The following is a 24,510-nucleotide window of genomic DNA, read 5'->3' as shown; positions in this document are numbered from 1 at the left end:
TAAGTTATACTTGCATGTTATTTCAGATGGAATAATAAAAGTAGCATGGTAAACAATAGGAACCGTGTCACAGGTTGTCATTGTTCAAAAATGAACCAATATGAATATAAAACCAACTTCTCAGTAAAGCAGTCTAGAAAGAATAACTCTATTGACTGATGTTTTGTTGTTAAACTAAACAAAAATCTACATTATTGATGCTGTAAAAGAACCTTATGAAACTGAAAACAGTCACATCAATCTTTCATCGGGAGATTTCAGTGGCTGAACAACACTTCTGTGCATATAACCCATTCATAACAACACAACCTACAGTACATCGGCTTTGCCTGACTAAAGTAGTTTTAAAACAGAACATTACCTGTCTAAGAGAAATACTTCAAGCCATGGTGTCATCCTCCCTCCAGCATGCACAACTTACTCCAATATTGATTCAGGATTTTAAAAAGTTTTGATTCAGCATTTGTTTTTACCGCTGTCACTTTCTCATGTGCCGTGTTTACGTGCAAACAGCGGATCTGCATGAACGGATGTGCAGATGTACAAATCTACATTGGTTGACAGACAGTTTAGGCTACTTATCAGAATTATCGGCCCAACAAATTTTAATTAGACGAACATTTTTTAGTTTTATGCCTCACCCAGTATATGAAAAATACATATAAACACATTTAGATCATTTACTTTAATCATTACTGTTGGAATATGAAGATACTTTTAACTTGCACAACAAAAAATGTTTCTGAAGACAATCACCTACTGCACCTTTAATAGAAAAAACAAGTATTCACAAAACCCACAGAATTCACAAAAGCTGAGAATTTTAAGTGATATTTTCCCCCTTTAGCTGTATGTGATCATTTTTCATACCATTGTAATGTGATTTAACATTGCTGAAATCTTATTAGTAGTTAGCTATTATTTACTGAAAGGTTTCCCCAAAGCAGATTCTTAGTTGAAAGCTGCTTGGTTTAGAAATGTTTTCTCTGCGAGTTGCTGTTCATCCATCGCTGCAGTTCTGACCATAGTCAGTTGACCTTTTTGTTTCGTTCTCAAATTTCACCACTGTCTGTACATGGGGGAAAATCTAGTTTCAAACAGTGAGCCTTCAAACAGTGGCACAAAAATAGTGACTGTGATTTCATTTATTATGAGAATAGACTGCACCACCTGGATATCTAGCACAAGGTTATTATAGTTTTGCATTTGAAAATTAGTTTCTATTTCAATACTAATATTACATTTGCTGTATATTTCAGTTTAGTTTTAGTTTTCATTAATGGTGTTATTAGTTTAATTGGTAATTAAAATGACTAAAACTGAAAGTACATATATAAAAACGAAATAGAAATGTGTTCACATAAGAACACAAAACGATGAAGAATTCAGTACAATTTTCATGTTAAAATCATCTTCATATGCAATTAAACATGTCTAGTTTATAACACTATGATTATATAGAAAACGCTATCTCTCTCTCTCTCTCTCTCTCTCTCTCTCTCTCTCTCTCTCTCTCTCTCTATATATATATATATATATATATATATATATATATATATATATAAATAAAATCATCTACATGTGTTTCTCTAAACAGTTTTCAACAATTGTCAACACAGAACAAATGCTTATTAATTTTGAAAACAATCATAATTTTTTTTACAATTTTAATTTAGTTATATCAGTTTGTTTTTCATTTATTGTGATTTTTTAAAACATTTTGTTTCAATTAATGAAATTGCTTTTTGACTAATAGTTTTAGTCTTTTCTTTGGTCTTGCAACATAGGCTCATTCTGAAAGAATATACATTTCTGGAGATCGCGAATTATGTAGCCAGACGTACGTATGGCTGCATTTCATCTTTAAAATGAACGCTACGAGACGGTATGACGCCATTCCTTTTCTCGCTTACCTGCTGACCGCTTACCTCCATATGGACGGCTTTCCCGCTGTTACCAGGTTGTCCGTTAGCACGACAAGTACGTCAGCGGTGCAGAGTTGACTGTAACAACAGGGTTTCTGGCGAAGAACAATTCCAGAAAACAGGTAAAACAAAAACAGAAGCCAAAAGAAAAAATAAACAAGTAAATAACAGGGTGAGAATGTGGTAAAATCTGAAAACGTGGTAAAAATCAGTGTTTTTTTCTTTTTCTGGATTGCTTTTTAAAACACTACGGTTGGGTTTAGGGAAGGGGGTGAGCGGGTCAATCGGTGATTTTTAAAATAGTTGGGTTTAGTGAAGTGGGAGGGTGGGTCAGTCGAACATTCAATCAGTCACTCGATAACGGCTTCTGGTGGATTTACGTGAGAACAGCAGGGGTGAATGGCACTCGCGAGAGAATTTTGAGATCTGGAAAAGCGTACACAGCGGCCTCTGGTGGATTTGCATGAGAAAAGCAGGCACAAATGGCACTGGCGAGAGAGATTTGAGATCTGAAAAAGCGTACACAGCGGCCTCTGGTGGATTTATGTGAGAAGAGCAGGAGTGAATGGCACTCGTGAGAGAAATTTGAGATCTAAAAAAGCGTACACAGCGGCCTCTGGTGGACTCCTGAATGCAAAAATTGCAAAAACCTTAGCTCCTGGCACGTATTTTGCTCTTTCCAGAAATGTATATAGGGGTATGTATGTAATCAGAATGAGCCTGGGTTGTTAATCTGGCATGAGACAAATTTGGTTTGTTGGCAAAACAGAAGTTGCAGTTGTTCATCTATGCAAAGTTTTACTCACATTTGTCAATTTTAATCTACCAATTTGCATTTTGTTTTAGGGCTGACAGAATCCCACATTTGTGGGGCTAATAAAAGCTCATCATGGCTTTCAGAAGAAGACCAGGGACCAGAAGTGTTGTTGCAGAGCTCAATCCACCTGCCTTTAGCACTGTGCCTGAGGGAAGAGAAAAACTCTCTGGAGATGGAGATGATCCAGTTCTTGAGGAAGCCGAGCATGACAAGCTGGATTGCCAAACACCCTCACCTACCCCAGCTCGATACTCTCTAAGCGATGAATCTGGGGACGACTCCATACGAGGAGAAAGCCCTCTTCAGCCGGACAGCATGGAGGAGGACTCGCTGTCTGAATATGATAATGTAGGATCTGGGGACGAGGAAGAAGAGGTGGAGCGAGACTATGAGGAAGATGAGGAACTGCAAACCGAAGCAGACAGGATGACTTACTACGTCCACTGTTGTCCCGAGGATGAAAGTTACATGGAAGGATTGGACTGTCATGAAGGGGCAGATGGTGCAGAGTGTCTGAGCACATCTCGGGACGTCGGGGAGAGTTGCAAACCAAAGGAAGCTTGGGAACACTCAGACACAGGCTTATGCAAGGGCCAGCAAAAAGATGCAGCTACGATGGTTTATAAACAGCCAGAACCTATCACTGAAACAACCTTCGTACAAGCCCCGATGGCTGAGGATGAGGAGGATGAAGAAGAAACAGAGGAAGACGTGGAGGAAGAGGACAGCGAAGAAGAAGACAATGGTGGCTTCTTCCATTACGAAGGGAATGAAGCAGAGCTGAACAACAATGAAATCCCACATATAGACAATTGTTCTGATGTCTGTCCTAGAGATGGCAGAAGTCCTCCTCAAGAGTTCAGTCGTGTTAAAGTGGGTCAAGAAAGTAGAAGGAGCCAGGATAATCAAAAATACTCAAGAGATATTCCTCTAGGGTCAAATTGTACACAGAGAGATCGAATGGAAAGGGTTCGGGATGAGAATGCTAGTGACTGTCCAAAAGTTTCTGATGCCCTGGTGGCCAAAGAATCTAGGAAAGACTCTAGACAAAATTTCAAGTATAGAGGACATCATTTGGAGACAGCAAACAACAGAGAAACTGCTTACCAGGGCCACAGCGGGGTCACCAATAAAGGTAAATCTGCAGAGACAGAGGACAAAGGCACTTGGAAAAAGAGACACTTGCTAAAATACTCTATAGAGAATGGCAGGGGCGGAGATGAGAACAATTCTCACAAGCGAAGTAAAAGTCCTGAAATTTGCAAAAACAGAGCACAGGACCATCCCATTTGTAGTCACAAATCAAAGGGTGGAAAAGAAAGGAAAAGTTCTGGGAATGTTGAGAAAGCACGGATTGAGAATGAGGTTAAGACGAAACTCATTATTGCTCCAAACAACTCAGGGAGGACCAAAGTTGTACCTGATCAGGCAAAAAACATAAAAGGGGCCCCTGAGAGCCCCAGAGCCTCTTCAGAATCATCACGCAAGAGAAACAGTAAACCCAAAGCCCATGCTTATACACCTGTACAGTCCCCAGCCAAACAGGTAAACAAAGACTCGGCCAAACCTGTCGAAGAAGAGAAGACAAGGCCTAATGAGGAACAGGTAACTTTGAAAATTATCCGCTAACTGTCTAGAAGTCTACTTTTTACACCATTTGAGTGCTGCCCTCTTATTGTAGCTTTTTTTTCTAATTGACTAACCCATAACCACCAAAAAAGAAACATTTTGTGTTCAAGCATCTTCCACCATAGTCTTGTCAGTAATCTCTCCTAATACTGCCTAACCTTTGACAAATGACAGACCAGGTGTCATTCAGTTCAATAAAGAGCAGTATGGGATCTGTTTGGAGATTCAATAATATACATGTTGAGCTTAGATGGTGAGACCTTGGCTGTTTCTCAATATGCAATTTTAATTGATCTTGCATACTTGTGTTCTCGTGTAACTTTATCATCAACCGACAAAATTCAATTCCAATACTCAAGACCACAAGAACAGAGGATGCGTGGAAGAATCCAGATGTGTTGCTGATATTAAGGATGCATCTATAGCACTTATTCCTCACAGGATGCGTTCTGTGTTCTTGTGGTTTTCCGAGTTCGCTCTTCTAAGGTAATTGATAAGACTGATCTCCAGGAGAATGCAACTTCGTTCTCTGCTTTCATGGTCTTGAGAAACAGCCCTTATTTAATTTATTAATAAAATAACCATAAATCATAAGGTTGTTTTGATGCCACAACTGCAGCATATCTTGGGAATGCTGGAGTCTGTCCCAGTGTCTTAGGCTTTAGGCTAGGGAGAGCTCTAGGCAGATGTCCATTTGAAGATTCATGTAGACCAATAGGCCAAGGGTGTTTAATCCTAAAACTTATGTTTATGGGCAAATATGTTTAAATTGGCCAATGCCTTGCTGGTTCTTAAAACAATGAGCCAATTTTCATTTAATATTTTTAAATTTAGATTTTTATATAGCATAGTGAGCCTTTTCACCATTGAAAAATTCTAAAACAGTAATTATTTTGCCTAAATGATGTTTGCTTGCCTTGCAAATGCTTTAGAGCATATAGTGACAATGAAACCTTGACTCACAGCTGTTTAATTTTGTTGTCATTCACTGTATACAGCCAAAGGCACAGCATTAGCATTATCTGTTATTCTTTTTGGCTAAAGATTGCTGGATTGTCTACCATAGGCTTTGGACAGGGGCCTTCCAGAAACAGGTTTGGACACATCTATAATAGGCTGGGTGTTGGGAAAACAACAAAAGATTTTTTTATATAGATCTTCAACCTTAATCTTCTGGTGAATGCTATTTATGCTAATTTAACATTTATGTAACCCCTGTCGATCCTACACCACCCAACCATGCATCAAACCGGTGACCCTCCACATGACGGTCGGTTGCTCTAACAAGAAGGCTAAAGACCATGGCCTTTAACATCTGTCGCTAGAGCACCTTTTTAGAGGTCAGAGAAGTGAAGTTTATCTGCACAGCACTTCACTAGCTGGCCTCTGTTACACTTACCCTCCTAAACCTCACTCCCATCTGGGTCATGGCACCAATGTAACCCCCACCTATCCTATACCATTCAACCCGCTCCAAGCTAGGATTGAACAGGTGACCCTCCACATGACAGTCGATTGCTCTAACAAGGAGGCTAAAGACCATGGCCTTTAACATCTGTCGTTAGAGCACCTTTAGAGGTCAGCTGAGTGAGGTTTACCTGCACAGCACTTCACTAGCTGGCCTCTGTTACACTTAACCCCCCTAAACCTCACTCCCATCTGGATTATGGCACCAATGTAACCCCCGCCGGTCCTACACCACTCAGCTTGCTCAGAGCTGGGATTGAACTGGCAACTAGAGCACCTTTCTAGAGGTCAGAGGAGTGAGGTTTACCTGCACAGCACTTCACTAGCTAGCCTCTGTTACACTTACCCCCTAAACCTCACTCCCATCCGGGTCACGGTATCCAATGTAACCCCCGCCGGTCCTACACCACTCAACCCGCTCTGAGTTGGGATCGAACTGGCGACTAGAGCACCTTTCTAGAGGTCAGAGGAGTGAGGTTTACCTGCACAGCCTTTCACTAGCTGGCCTCTGTTACATTCGATTTTTTTGCTGCATTCCCTAATGCAAGTTCATGAATGACTTTTATAAACTATTTATAATCTACCTGTATTTGAATGTTTCTACAGGTTTCGCAGATTACCTCACAGGACAGTAGTCCCGGACCACCATCTGGACAAAATAGACCGGCAAGTTACCTAAATATATGCTGAACAGTAATCTGAGCGTCGGTTCTGTCGGATCTGAAGCTTAATTACTGTTTTCTTTTTAGCAGACCCAGAGAAACCCCTCTTTCCCAAGCTTTGTGGATAGTAAGTTCTGTTATAAACACAACCAAATATTGTGACAAATTTTTAAATATCTGAAGTAGAATTAATCATAAAGATTTTGCATCTGTATATTTGTTTATATTGGTTAAGGTATACAGTTGAAGTCAAAGTTATAAGTCCTCCTGTTAAATAGATTTTAGTTTTATTATTAAATATTTAATTGTAGATATTTCCAACATATTTCCAAACATATTTGTTTCAATGACTAATTTCTAATAACTAAATGATTTCATCTTTGCCATGATGACAGTACATATTTACATATTTTATTTACTAAATTATAATATTGAATTAAAATTTTAAAAACTTTTGCTTTTATTCCAGCCCAAAAAAAATATTAATAGGTGAAATATTAATACTGTAAAAATGTCCTTTGCTCCGTTAAAAAATCACCTGGGAGATATTTGAAAAAGAAAAATTCACAGGAGGGCGAATCATTTTGACTTCAACTAAAGGTGTCGTTTACTCTTTGTTTTAAAACATTAAGGTCAGGGCTATTCAATTGGTGGAACTTGGCCCCTGAGGCAATTTGTTCCGGCCCTCCAAATAGTGTGACCAAGACATCAAAAATAAATTTAGTTCAGTCAAAAAACGGCCGCTATAGTTTTGAAGTGACGTGAATATGTTTAATACTGCACGAGCTGCAGTTGAAGGCTGCACAGAGCATGAGTCACCTGATATTAAGCGAGTGTAGCTTAATCGTCAACGCCGCGTTTCTGTTGCACAGAACGAAACTGCTGCAAATAAACAAAATTTTGCCACTTGAGCGCTAGTTTAAATTTCTAAATTTATAGCTACACCAAGGCTAATATGCACGCACACTGGATTAACTATAGCGAGCCATTTGCATATCGGGTCTTTTCCGCGTGCAAGTTAGTTATTTCCAGTGTAAGAGTATATGCCAATATACAGGCGCACAGTAAAAAACGTCTCATGCCATAGTGGTAAGAGGCTTTCAGTGCAATGTAAACAAAAGATATTATTACGAATTATTACAAATTATTAAAATGATTATGCTTGTATGAACGCAGATGTTGACAACAGTTCATTTAAATACTTACCTAATATAAAGTTTAAATTTACATTAGATGTGATAACCGTGAAACCAAGATTATTCTTCAGACTATCTAATCATACAACCACAATCTATATTTGTTGCATCCCTAATTGTTATGCAGTTTATAACATAACATATGAATGTGTCTGAATGTAGAAGTCTACTTAAGCAATGCACTGCTTTTGCTGTGCTTTGAAATACAACATATGAAGGTTTGTAAAAAAAAGCCTATTGTACAATGCACTGTTATTATGTAGTTTCAATAAACAATATATATTAACATTTGAATGTAGAAAAAGCCAATGTGGGCATCTTAAGAAGCAAAAATATAACATATGGGCTCTTATATGCTGTTGTGCTCACTCACATTGCAAGTCAAATCTCTCCGGCCCCTCATTTGGGATGCTTTTCATGAACTGGCCCCCATGACAAACTAATTGAATAGCCCTGATATAGATTTTCTCAGGGTTCATGTGGGCCTTTAAAAATTTTTAGATTTGTTTTTTTAAATTTAAGGTCTTCAGTATTCACAGGAGAGATATAAAGTAATTTAGCCTTCAACAGTAGGTCCAAATTTCAAGCATTTTAATACAAGTCTTTGTGCTTATGTTTCTCTTTGTATTTGTTTTCCAGTTCCTGGTCCATGTGAGCCAGAAGATCTTATTAATGGAATCATATTTGCTGCAAACTACCTCGGCTCTACCCAGCTTCTGTCCGACAGAAACCCATCTAAAAGCGTACGCATGAAGCAGGCGCAGGAAGCTGTGGACTGCGTTAAGGTACGCTATAAAATATTCCACACATATTTAACGCATTCAGATGTGTTAAGGCTGTCAAATGTTACACGAAATGTGCTTTATGATTTAAGATTTTTTGCATGAATAATGAAAATTATATTGTCAGTATTTCCCTCTCGATCCACTAGATGTCACTGTAACCCTTCTTATTTTCAGGCTGTAGAGGTTGAAACGCAGAGCTTGACAGAAATTGACTTGTTCATCTCGACTAAAGCCATCAAGGTGCTCAACGCTGACACACAGGTACTGTGTGTACATTTACACACATATGCAAGTATGCATTTTTACATAGCTAGTCCTGATATTTGGTGCCCTAGACAAAATTTTAACTGGTGTCCCTTTTATCACTGATAATTCCACCACAGATTATTCACACATAAACTGCACAGGTTCAAGACATATATATGTTATAAATATAAATAAGAGCATTTACCAAAATACCGATGTTAACCTGACAATGTAGCCATTGAAAAAATGTAAACATACTACCCATCAGGCATTTCCCAGTACTGGGTTACAGCTGGAAGTGCATCAGCTGTGTAAAACATGTGCTGGATAAGTTGGAGGTTCATTCCGCTGTGGCGACCCCTGATGAGTAAAGGGACTAAGCCGAAGGAAAAGAATGAATGAATACCTAGCAGGCACAGGACATCAACATGACGTCAGATTGACGTTGTACCCAAACGTTGTGTGACGTTGCATTTTGTTTGTAAATGAAAATCGGGTTGACTTCAGAACCAAACATCAGGGCGACGTCAATGTATAACGTCGGACAGACATTGCATTTTAGTAACTTACCAGCGCAACCTATAAACAGCATATCATTGTCTTATGATGTTACAGCATGACGTTTTGTGGATGTTACCACTATGACGTCTATCTGACGTTGGATTTTGGTTGCCATACCTGACGAATAAATGTCAGTATTTGACGTCAATATGACGTTGGTTTAAGATGAATTTTGGTCTCTTTCCAACTCAACCTAAAATCAACAAAATATCAATCTCATTTCACGTCATTGTTGAATGTCAAAATAACATGTCCTTAGATGCTGGCGACCTAATATTTACATCTTATGACGTTGTGTCTGTTGCGTAGTACTCTCCAATGGTAGCAAGTAGACATTTTGTTTTTCTGCATTATACACTGTTGATAATCAAAAGCAAGAATTTTCCCTAAAATCTTTTTCACACACTCTAAAAATGTTTTCTTTTTTTATTAGCAACTTTATTGGTTGCGTGAACAACCTTTAATATTCTTAGAGGTTTTCCATTGCACAAAAAGAAATTTTTTTTTGCATTTATTTTACAGATTTTTGGCTTAGTCCCTTTATTAATCCGGGGTCGCCAAAGCGGAATGAACCACCAACTCACCCAGCATATGTTTTACGCAGTGGATGCCCTTCCAGCTGCAACCCATCTCTGGGAAACATCCATACACTCTCATTCACACTCATACACTACTGACAATTTAGCCTACCCATTTCATCTGAACCGCATGTCTTTGGACTGTGGGGAAAACCGGAGTGCAGTGGGTAGCGCAATCGCTTCACAGCAAGAAGGTCACTGCTTCGAGACCCGGCTGGGTCAGTTGGCATTTCTGTATGAAGTTTGCATGTTCTCCCTGTATTGGCGTGGGTTTCCTCTGGGTGCTCCGGTTTCCCCCACAGTCCCAAAAAAACATGTGCAATAGGTGAATTGGGTAGGCTAAATTGCTAATAGTGTATGTGTAAAAATGAGTGTGTATGGATAGTTCCCAGTGATTAATTTTCACTGTTTGTTTTACAGGAGACGATGATGGACAACGCTCTCCGCACCATCTCCTACATCGCAGACATCGGTAATGTGGTGGTTCTGATGGCTCGCAGACGTCTGTCCAACTCCTCGCTCGACTGCACTGAATCAGGCCTCAACAGTGATGCAAACCGCAAGCAGTACCGCATGATCTGCTACGTCTTTGAGTCTGAGGATGTGAGACTGATGCTTTACTAAATATGATCAATCAAATGAATTATGATTACCAAGTGTGCCTTTAATAATGATTAAAGAAAATAACTAAATAATTACTATATGAACATATGTTTAATATTAAGCAATAGTTTGTTTTAGTATAAAACCAGTAGCTTTAAGCATGATCCTGTTAACCTAACATTAAACAGATATAAAAAAATATCTAAATAAGAAAAATAAGAAAAAATATATATATATTTTGTATATTAGCCTAAATAACACTTATTATAAAGTAGTAAATATTTACTGTAATGTTCAGTAAACAAAATGTGTGTATATATATATATACAGCTGAAGACTTATTAGCCCTACATTTAAATCTGTACTCTTTTTCAAAAACTTCCCAAATCAAAACAGTTGAAGTCAGAATTATTAGCCCCCTTTGAATTTTTTTTTCTTTTTTAAATATTTCCCAAATGATGTTTAACAGAGCAAGGAAATTTTCACAGTATGTCTGATAATATTTTTTCTTCTGGAAAAGTCTTATTTGTTTTATTTCGGCTAGAATAAAAGCAGTTTATAATTTTTGGAAAACCATTTTAAGGTCAAAATTATTAGCCCCTTTATGATATATATTTATTTTCGATAGTTTACAGAACAAACCATCGTTACACAATAACTTGCCTAATTACCCTAACCTGCCTAGTTAACCTAATTAACCTAGTTAAGACTTTATCACTATACGCTGTATAGAATATTTATATTAATGAGAAAAAAATATAAAATTAGTTTATTAATAACTTAGTAAACTCGTTCATTGTTAGTTTTGTTAACTATATTAAGTACATCCAGGAAGTTGCTATCACAGAATAAAGCCTGACAGGTTTATCTGCAGCCTGACACTAAGCAGAGCTCTGTTGTGTAAGACTGAATGGCTTTATTCTGTGAAAACAACCATCCTGAATGTACTTTAACCTGCTTATTACACAGATACTTGTGACACAACATAAAAGTTAGACATAAAACTTATTCAATAAATTAGAATCAATTGACAGAAATGAAAACAGCTGTTTTATACTCAAATTGTCGCATCATTCAGTCACAAGATGGCACCAAAAACGCAAAGCTGACAGAAACAAAAGTGTCTGAAATAACGCATTGACTGACCTACATATTATTATTTATTCACAAGATGGCGTCAAAAACAGTGGCAGATAAGCAGATACATGTGAGTGTAGATGTTAGTATATTATATTGAATGTATTCAATTTGAAGGTGATTTAAAGTTCCTGAATGAGCCTGTGTTATTCAGCGGTTGTTATCTCGAAGTAACGTAGCTTCGAATGTTGTGACTGGCCAATCAGAATCGAGTATTACAGACTGCTGTGTAATAACTAATGTTAACAACAACTTTGGATTTTAATAATAAATGGCTGGTCCACTACGAAATCGTATTTTAAACTTTAGTTCATCTGTAATGTAGCTGTGTGAACATAAACAACATCTCTGAATGTAAGACGCTCAAAGTTCAATGCAAAGGGAGACATTGGCTTTTACAGCGTGAGCTGTACAGTTTTACAGCGAACGAAGTTTAGAGACTACAAAAAAAAACATCCGGGCTGATGAGATCACAAGGGTTTTCGGTTACACGCATTTACCTGCCATCCAAACGCTGCTATTTCCACAGAGCTTCTTCTGTTTGTATATTTGGGCTTCCAAAGGACACAACACAAAGAGAGAAGTGCTTACAGTTTCATTTAAATTATGTTCCAGAGAATTATGAAAAATAAATAGCTCTAGCATTTGACAAAGGAGAACTTCCAGAATCAGTTAAGTGCTGGCTTCAGCTAAAACTCCTCAAAGGAGCAGCTCCAACCATAATAGACAAAACGGTGAACTGTGAGCTACAACCTGTAAGTATTTTTCATTTGTTAAAATTTATCTACGACATGCAGTGTCTTAACGGTATGTTGTAGCAAGGATGTAAACAACAGGAAATGCATTCATATTTATCAGTCAAACCGCTGTAAACAGCCACAATCTTCAGCAGCACTGCAGTGTCTCGCTGTGCGGCCGCGTTCCCTGCATTCTACATTTCAGATTATAAAATTGCAAAAGATATGTGATTGTTTTATATTACTTACACATGCTTATTCGGGATATATGTGAAAGACATGTAATGCGTTGAGTTGAGAAGAAAAAATTCAGGATAACTCACCTAACTCGTGTTGCTGCAGAAAAAAAGTCAATCAAAGCTCAAACGGGTCGTATTCCAAATCTTGTGCTTTATTCTTCTGTCAACAGCGTCACTGTATATTACAGAAAAAACCCGTAATCTGAGCATCAGAGAAAAAGAAAAAACATCAGTCCCGCGCACATGCAGTTCTCGCATTACATGCGTCTACAGACTGTTACCACACACACACATGCACACATAAAATAGCAATTCTCTTAAAGGAGCCACACCCTATTTTCACTCATTACAGACAGTTGTCAAATGTTATTTTACTTTTCATTTTCTGTCTGATTAAGGCTCAAATAGATACTGCCAACAGCTACTCTGACAGTATTCACACAGCTGAGGCAAAGCGCATGCTTGTGGAGGCGTGACGCTTTACTTGTGACGTGGAGCCAATCTGCGAGTCACAGCACATTATGTTAGCTGACCAATCAGAGCCTCTTGAGGGCGGGCATTTCAGAGGAACTAGGAAATATGACAGTCATTTTTATGTAAGCTGAGTAGCTGGATATAATCACAGTAATATATATTAAAAAATAACGTGATTTTCTACAAGTGAAGCATGAGCCCACATTACTTTGCATCTTATAAACACAACCAAGCCTTAACAATACACTCTGGACCACCCCTTTTATAAATGGGAGTTTCTTTATTATTAATAAATGCTGCACAAGTGTTTTTCATTCTAACTTCATGTTAGTAACTAACATTAACTAATGGAACAGTCAGTCAATATTATTTTAGGTACACTGTAAAACATTGCTGTAAAATTTACAGTATGACTGGCAATTTTGGCTGCCACTTTTTTTTTTGGATTCACAACACAATTGTAATTTCATTTTACAAGCGTGCTATAAATGAATACAGTATTACTGGCAAATATTTACAAGCGCACGGTAAATTAACAGTTACAACTGTGCTGTAGTTTTACATCACAATTGTAATTGTTAATTTACAGTGCACTTGTAAATGTTACAGCATTACTGTTGTCCAATTGAATTTGTCTTTTGAGAGCTAATGTGGCAGTGTGTGTGTTTTTTTTTCACTTTTTCTATTGTGTTTAGCTTGATCGAGCACCTGCCTTTAAGATTTTCCTAGATGTGTACAAATTTTACAGCATTTTTACAGTGTAGCTGAAATAATGATCAGATTGATAAGTCAAAAATAAATAAGAACATCATAAAAATAACAAGCATTCAAACAGCAGCTGTATATAAGTGTATGAGTGACGGTGGACTCATGTGATTGCTGTGTGTTTGTTTCTCAGCTTCTCAGAGCTGCAGTTTTCATCATGTATGTAGAGTTGAGTAGAGTATCAGCAGGTTTTCCTCTTTTCCGCTCTCTTGATCAGCGTGGAGTACTCACTCTCTCTCTCTCTCTCTCTGTCTGCCGTCACGTCTTCAAGTGTTCTCATCTCTGCTCCTCCACAGGCGCAGCTCATCGCTCAGTCCATCGGTCAGGCGTTCAGCATGGCCTACCAGGAGTTCCTGAGAGCCAACGGCATCAACCCCAAAGACCTGAGCCAGAAAGACTACAGCGACATCCTCAACACACAGGAGATGTACAACGACGACCTTGTCCACTTCTCCAACTCAGACAACTGTAAACAGGTGATAAAGCAAACTCCGGCCAATCTTAAAACTCCATCACAAGCAACAAAGACACATCATGATGCTCCTGTGATTTGTTTTTTTCTAGGTTGTTTTCAGTTTACACGGTTTAACATTGTTTTTAACCATTTCAATAATTTTCTCACATATTTGTTGGCAAATTGACGATGCTTGGCCAATCTTTGCTCCTAAAGAACTAGACCTTTCTTGGATGCTGCTTTTGTACCAAATCATAATTTCAATCACCTGTTGACATCACCTGTTTCAAATCACATCATTATTTACCCAATTTAAGTGATTACTAGCCCTAAATTGCTCCTGTCCCAACTGTTTTGGAATGTGTTGCAGGTCTGAGTGACAGTAAAGGATGTGTATATATACAAATGAAATTAAGTTGACCAGACAAAACTTGAAATATTTTGTGTTCATATTGTCTGGAGAAAGTCTTATTTGTTTTATTTCAGCTATAATAACAGCAGTTTAAAATTTTTTAAAAAACATTTTAAGGTCAAAATTTTTAGCCCAGTTAAGCAATATTTGTTTTTGGATAGTCTACAGAACAAACCATCGTTATACAATGACTTGCCTAATTACCCTAAATTGCCTAGATAACCTAGTTAAGCCTTTAAATCTCATTTTAAGCTGAATACTAGTGTCCTGAAAAATATTGAGTATTATCCATTGTCATGATGGCAAAGATTAAAGAAATCAGTTATTAGTTCTTAAAACTATTGGGCCCTGTCATACACCCGGTGCAATGTGGCGCAAGGCGCGACGCAAGTGTTGTTTGTTAGTTTCAGCTTGCCGCAAGAGTCATTTCAACGTTTTGCACCACGCTGTTTAAATAGCAAATGCATTTGCGCTCATATGTGTGCCCATAGGCGTTCTGATCTAAAAAAGGAGGCGTGTTGAGGCGCATTGCTGGTGCGTTGCTATTTTGAGAAACTTTAATAGACTGTTCTATAGACCAGAACAAAGCCGGTCTATTGTACAGCGCAGAGCGCGTTAGTTATGCGCCTCGCTTACACATTGCTTAATACAAACAGGATGTACAGCAATACACAAATATCTTTACATATGAAAAAGAATTAAAATATTAGGATATATATATATATATATAGGATATAATTAGGATATATATATATAGGATATACATATAAAGGATTCAAATATTACAAAACATTATTTTCTAGCCTACATAAATATAAAAACCATGCTTTCATGCCTTCTTCATCTCGGGGGGCTTTTTCAGTTTATTCATAACAATTTGCTTTTGTATAATGTTATCATTATTAGCAGTATTATTTATTATATGCATATTTATATTTGTTTCATTAAAAACAAGCTTAGATTTGCCCACCTGTCAGGTTTTAGACCATATGGGGCATAGCATGTGTATTTGGATATAACTCAGGTTTTTAACACACTTTGTTATTATTGTTCATTTATTCGTTGGCTGGAAATTAGAACTGAATTTAGAAATAGTTTTGAAAGAAATCTTTGCGCTTAACAAACAAAATTAATTATTTATAGGCTAATGGATGTCTGTGCGTACAAGAAGTTTCCCTATCCACCAGAGTGAAAGTGAAAGTAAATAATGAGGAGGCTCATCTCTCATTCTCACGCTGTAGATGCTCTGTTTAACTGTTTTCTCTCTAGTGAAGGGTTCAGTTTTCCACTTTCAAAGTCCGTCATGTAAATAGCAAATGCGCTATGGCGCGACGCAACTGACTCTTAAAGAAAATGGGAGATGAGACTCTGACTGGTTTATTCTTAAAACACACCTATAACTCATTAAGAAAATAAGCTCAACCCTTTTAGACCATGCGCCACGGCACAAAGCGGATTTTTCCATCCTTATATTAGCAAAAGTGGATTCTGACATGCTCTTAATGCGTTTGCGCCCTGCACTTTGTACTTTAGAAATGTGTTGAAAAAAATCTGTTAAACAGAAATTGGGGAAAAAATATACAGGGGGCTAATAATTCAGGAGTGCTAATAATTCTGACTTCAAATGTATTTTCCTTGGTGTGTTTTGGTGCTTAGCTTCAGCTGGAGAAGCAGAAGGGGGAGATTTTGGGTGTGGTGATCGTAGAGTCGGGCTGGGGCTCCATCCTGCCCACCGTCATCCTGGCCTGCATGCTAAACAACGGCCCCGCTGCCCGCTCCGGAAAGCTGAATGTGGGTGATCAGATCATGGCCGTCAACGACACCAGTCTGGTGGGCCTGCCGCTCGCCGCCTGCCAGGGCATCATCAAGGTTTTTACAGTCCCCTGAGCATATTCAACTTCACCTCTGTCATTGTAGCATTGACTTTTAAATGGTTGTGTCTGTGTTATTTCAGGCCCTGAAGAATCACGTTCAGGTGAAATTGAGTGTAGTAAGTTGTCCACCTGTTACGACCGTCCTCATAAAGAGACCAGATCTGCAATACCAGCTCGGTTTCAGCGTTCAGAATGGCATAGTAAGTAGAGATGCTCCAATATTGACATGATAGTGATACAGATAGATGATAATTCTTTATTTCTGGAAGCCAATAACAGATATAGGCACTGTTTACACTAGTGTAGTTTCATTTTAAAACATATAGGTTTTGTTCCGTGTTTCTTAACAAACGCGCTTTAACTTAAAACACCAGCAAAGTAAGAAAAGATCTTCATCGGTTTAACTGTTACAGCATGTATTTTCTTAAGTTGCAGCACATTAAGCTCTCTTGGCCACCATACCACAGGCCTTAAAACAGTTATCAATTAGATTTTTTTTTATTTTACATGATATTGTGACTTAGATATTTTACCAAATTAAAAAGATTTACCATTTTAGTTATTCTTTGTGCATTCGCTTGATGGTGTGGCAGTTCAGAACTTGTATGACAGCTACATCTCTTGTATAAAAGAAAGTGAAAAAAGGAAAAATAGTTGAATGCATCTTAAATTGTAAGTTCATTGTTGAAGTTCATAGGGTTTAAAATTATAAGTCAACAGCAATGTTTTAAGTGTGATGAATTACATATTTGCAAAAACTTTTAGATGTAATGTTAGTTCGGCTTTTATTTAACTCTTGTGTACGGATGCAATAGGCTCATTCTGAAAATGTAGCTCAATATACATTTCTGGAGATCGTGAATTATGTGGCCAGAAGTACGTATGGCGAACGGTATGATGCTGTTTCTTTTCGCTCTTAGCAGCTGACTGCTTGCCTACGCATGGACGGCTTTCCCGCTGTTACAAGTTTGTCCAGTAGCTCGCCATGTACTTTGGCAGACCTGAGACGTAGAGGAGTTGACCATGATGACGGGGTTCAACTCTGGCGAAGAATGGTTCCAGAGAGCAGATAAGACAAAAACAGAAGCCAAAAAAATAAAATAAACAAGTAAATAACAGGGTGAGAATGTGGTAAAATCTGACAATGTGGTAAAAGTCAGGAGAGGGAATTTCTTTTTAAAACTGTGAGAAGTGGGTGGGCAGGTCAATCGGGGCTCTCGGTTGGGTTTAGGGAAGGAGGAGGGTTGGTCAGTCAGTCAGTCAGTAAGTCAGTCGACAGCGGTCTCTGGTGGATTTACGTGAGAACAGCAGGCACGAATGGCACTCGCAAGAGAAATTTGAGATATCAAAAAGCGTACACAGCGACCTCTGGTGGAAAAAACGTACCTCCTGGGACGTATTTGGTGCTCTCCAGAAATCTATATAGGGGTACGTTTTCGGTATGAGCCTGGGTTGGTACTGTTTCTTTCATTATGTTCAGGGCTGTTTTAGCCCCATTGACTTCCATTAAAAAGACATTTTTTGATTTCAAAGGCATGAATGACAGCATATAATCATGTATTTTTACTGTCGATCATCAGTTGGCAGCGTTAACCCTTTAGATAGACCTGTGCAAAAAAAATCTGGCTTTTATAGGGAGTCTTGTGAGTAAAACAGTAGATTATAGTGTGTGCATAAATACACCTACTATGTTTACTATGTTCTCAGAGCTGAGCACAAAGGTCTTTTTCACACACTCAGACACACAAACACACACTATACTCCATAGAAGAGCCAGAAACGAAGCTTTTTTGCACTGCAACTGATGATCAACAGTAAAATTACTAATTTGACCTCTTCCTTTTCTTATGAAGACATAATCCTTCAGAAATCAACATTAATTATTATTATTATTATTATTATTATTAATGTAATAGTAATAAAAGCAACAAGGAGTATTAATTTCATTTGAAACTACATACACTTAGTAATAAATAAATATTTTAAAAATAAGTATTTAACAATTTAACATTTTTTCATATTTAATAAATGCCACCTTGATGAACAGAATCATTTTAATTAAAATTTTAAATAAAATTAATAATAAAAAAATAATAAACTGACCCCAAACTTGTGAACGGTAGTGTAGATCAGTGGGTTAGTTTAATAAAATAACTTAATGTGCATGTTGAATATAATAGACGTTTGTTGATAGGCGGTGCTTTTGTTAAAACCTCTTCTTTGTCGGTTGCAAATCTTTTCAAACGCATTAAAGGACAGCGCATATATTAGCCTTACCCTGGAGTTTGTTCACCCTCCGCCTATGTGTGCCAGATATTTTAAGAAATCTTGCCTTCGGTGTAATTTATTCTTTCAAGCTTTGTTTCTGTTGCATGGTTGCGCTCCATTCATTTATTTAACTACAACTGTTTATTAAGTGAACGGTTTGATACTGATTAGACCTTGAAGTGGCGGGATCTTTAAGTATTCTGAGAAGGTCTTTAAAAAGTCTTAAAACGTATTGAAATTACCTTTAGGATTCCTGCGCATACCCTGGAAACTGAAATCATGAAAGAACATGTCATTAAATGCCACTTCAATGACTTTTTACACTTATATTTGAACTACTTTCAATGGGAGTCTTCTTTAAAAAGACCAAAGCATTCATGAATTACAGCCAATTAAGTTTGGATCAAGCATTTCACGTCAGCTCAATAAAGAGGTTAAGAGGTAACAGGTTAAAACCGTCTAATATTAGGGCTGTTAGTGTGTGATTTCTGCATTACTGCTTTAATGACAAGCATTTGACGCATCGCTCAAATATTTCATTACAGCGGCTTATCTAATTAGCTGCTCCGTATTTGCCTAATTGGGGAATTTTTTTCACTTGTATCACGACTTATTTGTAATGATGTTGTGTCATGGTGTTGTTGTGTCATCAGATCTGCAGTCTGATGCGTGGAGGGATTGCGGAGAGAGGAGGAGTTCGCGTCGGCCACAGAATAATTGAGATAAATGGACAGAGTGTGGTTGCAATGGCGCATGAGAAAATCGTCCACGCCCTTTCAGTATCTGTAGGAGAGGTAGAGTATTAAATATACACACGCACGTATGTTTTAATAATCCAGCCTCTGGCAGGGGTGTATTAAAAGTTGATATAATATACTGAAGTATGAGTACTTCTCCTTTAAAGGCCAAAACAATTTGGTAAAACACATCTGTATGTGGATATGTGTATACAGCAGGGGTTCTCAACCTTTTCACTTCGGAGCCCACTTCTTTCTCCGATCAATTTTTGAAGGCCCACCTATATTTATATATCTAATTTTATATATATATTAAAAAGATTTACACAGATTTAAAGAGAACCACGGGCCAAAAAGGAGATTGCAAAGGACCAGCTTCTGCTTTAAACTGACCGACTGAATATCTACTATTAAATATCTACGATTCATTAAGATACAGACAAATGTAAAACACCCTAAATCTCTTGAAATGCATTGATCTGATGGCGGCTGAGCTTCGGAGCTCATATATATATATATATATATATATATATATATATATATATATATATATATATATATATATATATATATATATATATATATATATATATATATATATATATATATATATATATATATATATATATATATATATATATTTGTTTGAAAAATTCTCCTATATATTCTAATATATATATATATATATATATATATATATATATATATATATATATATATATATATATATATATATATATATATATATATATATATATATATATATATATGTATATATATGTTTGAAAAATTCACACAAAAATACACAAAAATTCACTTCATGTGTAATAGGTATAGACGCGATCATGAGGCTGTTTTTGTGCCGAGTTTGAAGTAATCAATCAGAGGGCAGGAGAAAGTGCATTACTTAGATAATTTCAATACAGCATATTAATAATGAAATCCAAAAATGATAGTATAATACTGAGAGTTAATTTTACTCTGGTATACAGTAAATGGGCCATTCTACCAGAAACGTACATTATTTGTCCCTGAAAAAAAAACATAAATACATTGAATAAAAAGTATTTCATCCCAAAAATTGTTTATTAAAAACACTTTACAAATGTACAAACCCTGTCATTGTCCTTGTCCTCAGCCCAATTGAACCTACAGCTTTAATAGTTTTGTTATGTTAAAAACTTTTATTTAGAAAAAAAACTTCAAAAATAGCAAGTTTAAGTTGTTATCATTCACATTAACTGAATAAAAACATGAAATTATATATAAATTCTACAAATAAATGCAAAAAATATAGAATACAAATAATTTTTCCTATGTTTCTGTCAGTCCGGTCACATTTGCATTAAATTTAAAATAAGATGTGTGCGATACACCTTTAAGGTTATGACTCGGAAGTGACATCGTTTGACGAAGGAGGATGAAGAATGATGAAGAACACGTTCTATGTATATATATATATTTTTTTAATATATATAAATATTATTATTTAAGGAAAACAAAATACAAATGACACTGTAACGAATGCAGGTTTCTACACAATTGCTCTATGATGTCCTAACGAAAACCGATTAAGTTTGTTTTGCTTAGTGAATTGAACATAAAACAATTAAGTTGTCCCAAAAAACATAAAATAATTGTGTTGCTTCAACTTATTTAAATAGGTAATTTTAACAAGCAGCAAAAAAATTTCTGTAGTGTACATAGCCTTGTGTAAAAAAAAAAGTGTTTGCCCCCTAATGTTTATATATATATATGTATATATGTTTATGTATATATATATATATATATATATATATATATATATATATATATATATATATATATGTATATATGTATATATGTTTATATATATATATATATATGTATATATGTTTATATATATATATATATATATATATATATATATATATATATATATATATATATATATATATATATATATATATATATATATATATATATATATATATATATATATATATATATATATATATATATATATATATATATAAAGAGGGTGAAGCAGGAGCGGAGCTGGCGAACTTGTCAAAGTGAACACATCCCATCCTATTGATTGATGAAAGTACATGCTCCACTGCCAGGCACATAATTCACAGATTCTGGGTGTTGTCAAATGTAATAAATTTCAGACATGGTGGCACACACACTCCCTGAATCTTCTGACAGGCGACTCCATAGTTGTCTATATAGACAACAAGATGATGACGAATGACTGCTGCTCACTGACTGCTGTCTGCAGACATGACTGGCTCTAAATGTGCTTCTGACACTAGTCACTGTACTTTGAGTCAGAGTACATGTTTTCAGTTTCGATTGAACTCCAGTACAGTACAAATTCCTCGAAGTAATACGCAAGTACTGTACAGTAATGACGAACATGTAGTACTTTACACCCCTTGCTTTTGATTCAAAAACACTCACCTTTGTTTTAAGAACATTGAGTCCTCGCTCTTATTCACATTTTTGCATTCAATTATTTTTTAATATGTAGATCATGAATGCCGTAAATGCTATTGAAATGAGCTGTTTTTTCTTTCTTTTATCAACAGATTAACATGAAAACTATGCCCGCCGTCATGTTCAGATTGTTAACTGGACAAGAGACTCCCGTGTACATATGAGGACTCAAAAATGGGACTTTTTCATGCAACTTAAAAAATGTTTACAGCTTCTTCTGGGGGTAAAAATAAACAAGCTAAAAGTCTTGCTTCATGTGGCTTTAGACTGCATGTAATTCGCAGAATTATTAGAACAAATGAGTGCTTGTTAATGCAATTAACGCAGTCTTTAATTCTAGACGTTTTAGTTTATATACATTATATGTCAAATACCATTATAAGTTCTTCAGCAATAATTCTTTCATTATAAAATATCATGTAACGACACTTATGCTGATGTTAGTTACTGATGATCTTATTGTTCAAGTAGGGCATTATTAATACATTTTTTTAAGAACAATACTCATTTCACAAACGCAAAGGTTAATAAATGGTCTGTAGCATGCTAAAACCCAAAGATAACTGTTATTTGCTCAGTAGGCTGTATTTTTAGCTCTTCAGTGTGTATTCCTGTGATCAATGGATACTGTACACTGTGAATGAACCATTACTGTAGGTTACTAGTTCAGCATGTTGGATTCCAAGACTAAAAATATACTGATCGGAAAATCTGAGGCTTGATTTGTGTTTATGTGTTATAATATTGATATCGTCTCATGAATGAATCTCTGTCTGCTTTTCAGGCATGTCATTTTACTGTTTTAATAGATTCTCCTCAGAGTCGTTTTAGTTTTGTGTTAGTATTCAGGTCAGTTCTGAATAAATGTCCATATTATAATTAGATTTCTTAGATTTCATAGCTATTTTAGTAATTCAATTCAATTCAATTCACCTTTATTTGTATAGCGCTTATACAATGTAGATTGTGTCAAAGCAGCTTCACATAAAAGGTCATAGTAAATTGGAACAGTGTAGTTCAGTTTGTAGTGTTCAAGTTCAGTTCAGTTTAGCTCAGTTCAGTGTGGTTTAATAATCACTACTGAGAGTCCAAATATTGAAGGGCAAATGCAACGATGCTCAGCTTTACAGATCCCGAACCATGCAAGCCAGTGGCGACAGCGGAGAGGGAAAAAAAACTTCACTATTCACAGCTATTTTAATAATATCAAGCAACATATTGAGCTGTTTTTTATCAATAGTTTTCATTTATAGATTTTACATTTACTAATTTAACTGACACTTTTGATTGTGTTGTTTTATTTGCATTTAAACTAAATGAAAATGAGACATGTTCTTGGCAACTAGCTGAAAAGGTGTTTGTAGGTGGTTAGGGTATAAGTTATATAGGTTATAGGTTTGTTTTGTGTTGTCAATACTACAATATATACAGTATTATACACTTGCTTGAAGTTTGCTTCAAAAACACTAAAGTATTTACCATAAATTATTAAAGCATAAAAAATAAAAGTATTTATTTTTTATAATATTTTTTATCTTGTGGGATATATTATATGAACTAATTTCTTGATAAATGTAAACTTAAAATATATGTATATAATAATAATATATAAAATATATATATAGAACTTAATTATTACTACAATGTTAATCATTTATTCAGACCATGAATTAATTCTTAACCATTTTTATTTAACCAGCAATGTAAATGTCATCAATAATGGCTAAAATTGTATATTGTCTATAGCCTGACACAAACAGAAACTTGCCAAAGTGACTTGTTTAGATTTACAGTGCAAATCTGTGGATTATTAATATTAAAGTCTCAAGTCAAGTGTAAGGCCCTCTGTGCATTATGCTATTTTTGATACAGATTATATCTAATCTGTTGTGTCTAACAAGACATTTATGTAGTATTTTGTGCTGTCAACATATATGTAGCTTAATTATTAGTCATTATTAATAATTAATTCAGACTTTCTGTTTGCATTACGTCTTATTTCACACAAAAAATTTATCTGTAATGTGTCACAAATAATGAAAATGAACATTGTAGAATTTCTCGTACTATAGGCCTTATCAATATTCATATTTTCAAATCCTACAACATCCTTTTTAAAGTTTGATAGCGATTCAAGATCTTGATTTGTTGATATGATGATCCTCAACTTAATTTCCTCAACATTTACTGTGTTCAGCATAAATACAGCTTAATTATTAATAATCCATTCAGTCATTGTTTGCATTACATCTTATTTCACAAAAAAACATCGGTAACACTTTGTAAGAACTACACACTATAAATCATTTATTAAACATTAGCAAATAGTGAACTCATTATTTGTTAAGCATTAACTCTACATTAATAAACGTTAGAAAGCAGTTTATAACTGCAGATACAAATGCTTATTTCTTGACTTATAAGCACATTTATAATGTGCTTAATGATTGTACTTTCATACTT

At 35.9% G+C, this 24,510-nt stretch overlaps 1 protein-coding gene across 2 annotated transcripts in view; it reads left to right on the top strand.

Annotated features, from left to right (window-relative positions):
* Positions 1 to 22,755, top strand: part of apba2a (amyloid beta (A4) precursor protein-binding, family A, member 2a) — a 30,354-nt gene extending 7,599 nt beyond the window's left edge. The window contains exons 2-12 of one of the 2 annotated variants that reach the window (XM_056452343.1): positions 2,772 to 4,347; positions 6,445 to 6,504; positions 6,591 to 6,627; positions 8,336 to 8,481; positions 8,656 to 8,742; positions 10,287 to 10,469; positions 14,118 to 14,297; positions 16,344 to 16,556; positions 16,642 to 16,761; positions 19,483 to 19,623; positions 22,140 to 22,755. In XM_056452343.1, coding sequence (XP_056308318.1) covers positions 2,815 to 4,347; positions 6,445 to 6,504; positions 6,591 to 6,627; positions 8,336 to 8,481; positions 8,656 to 8,742; positions 10,287 to 10,469; positions 14,118 to 14,297; positions 16,344 to 16,556; positions 16,642 to 16,761; positions 19,483 to 19,623; positions 22,140 to 22,211 — 2,772 coding nt within the window. In that variant the 5' untranslated portion in view covers positions 2,772 to 2,814 and the 3' untranslated portion in view covers positions 22,212 to 22,755. Of the gene's footprint in view, positions 1 to 2,771; positions 4,348 to 6,444; positions 6,505 to 6,587; positions 6,628 to 8,335; positions 8,482 to 8,655; positions 8,743 to 10,286; positions 10,470 to 14,117; positions 14,298 to 16,343; positions 16,557 to 16,641; positions 16,762 to 19,482; positions 19,624 to 22,139 lie in introns of both variants that reach the window. The other variant, XM_056452342.1, reaches the window with a different exon arrangement.
* Positions 22,756 to 24,510: the final 1,755 nt, after the last annotated feature.

This window comes from Danio aesculapii, chromosome 25, assembly GCF_903798145.1.
Source record: "Danio aesculapii chromosome 25, fDanAes4.1, whole genome shotgun sequence".
Taxonomy (NCBI): domain Eukaryota; kingdom Metazoa; phylum Chordata; class Actinopteri; order Cypriniformes; family Danionidae; genus Danio; species Danio aesculapii.
The sequence above is the reverse complement of the archived record's forward strand: the minus strand, read 5'-3'. Positions and strand labels throughout refer to the sequence as shown.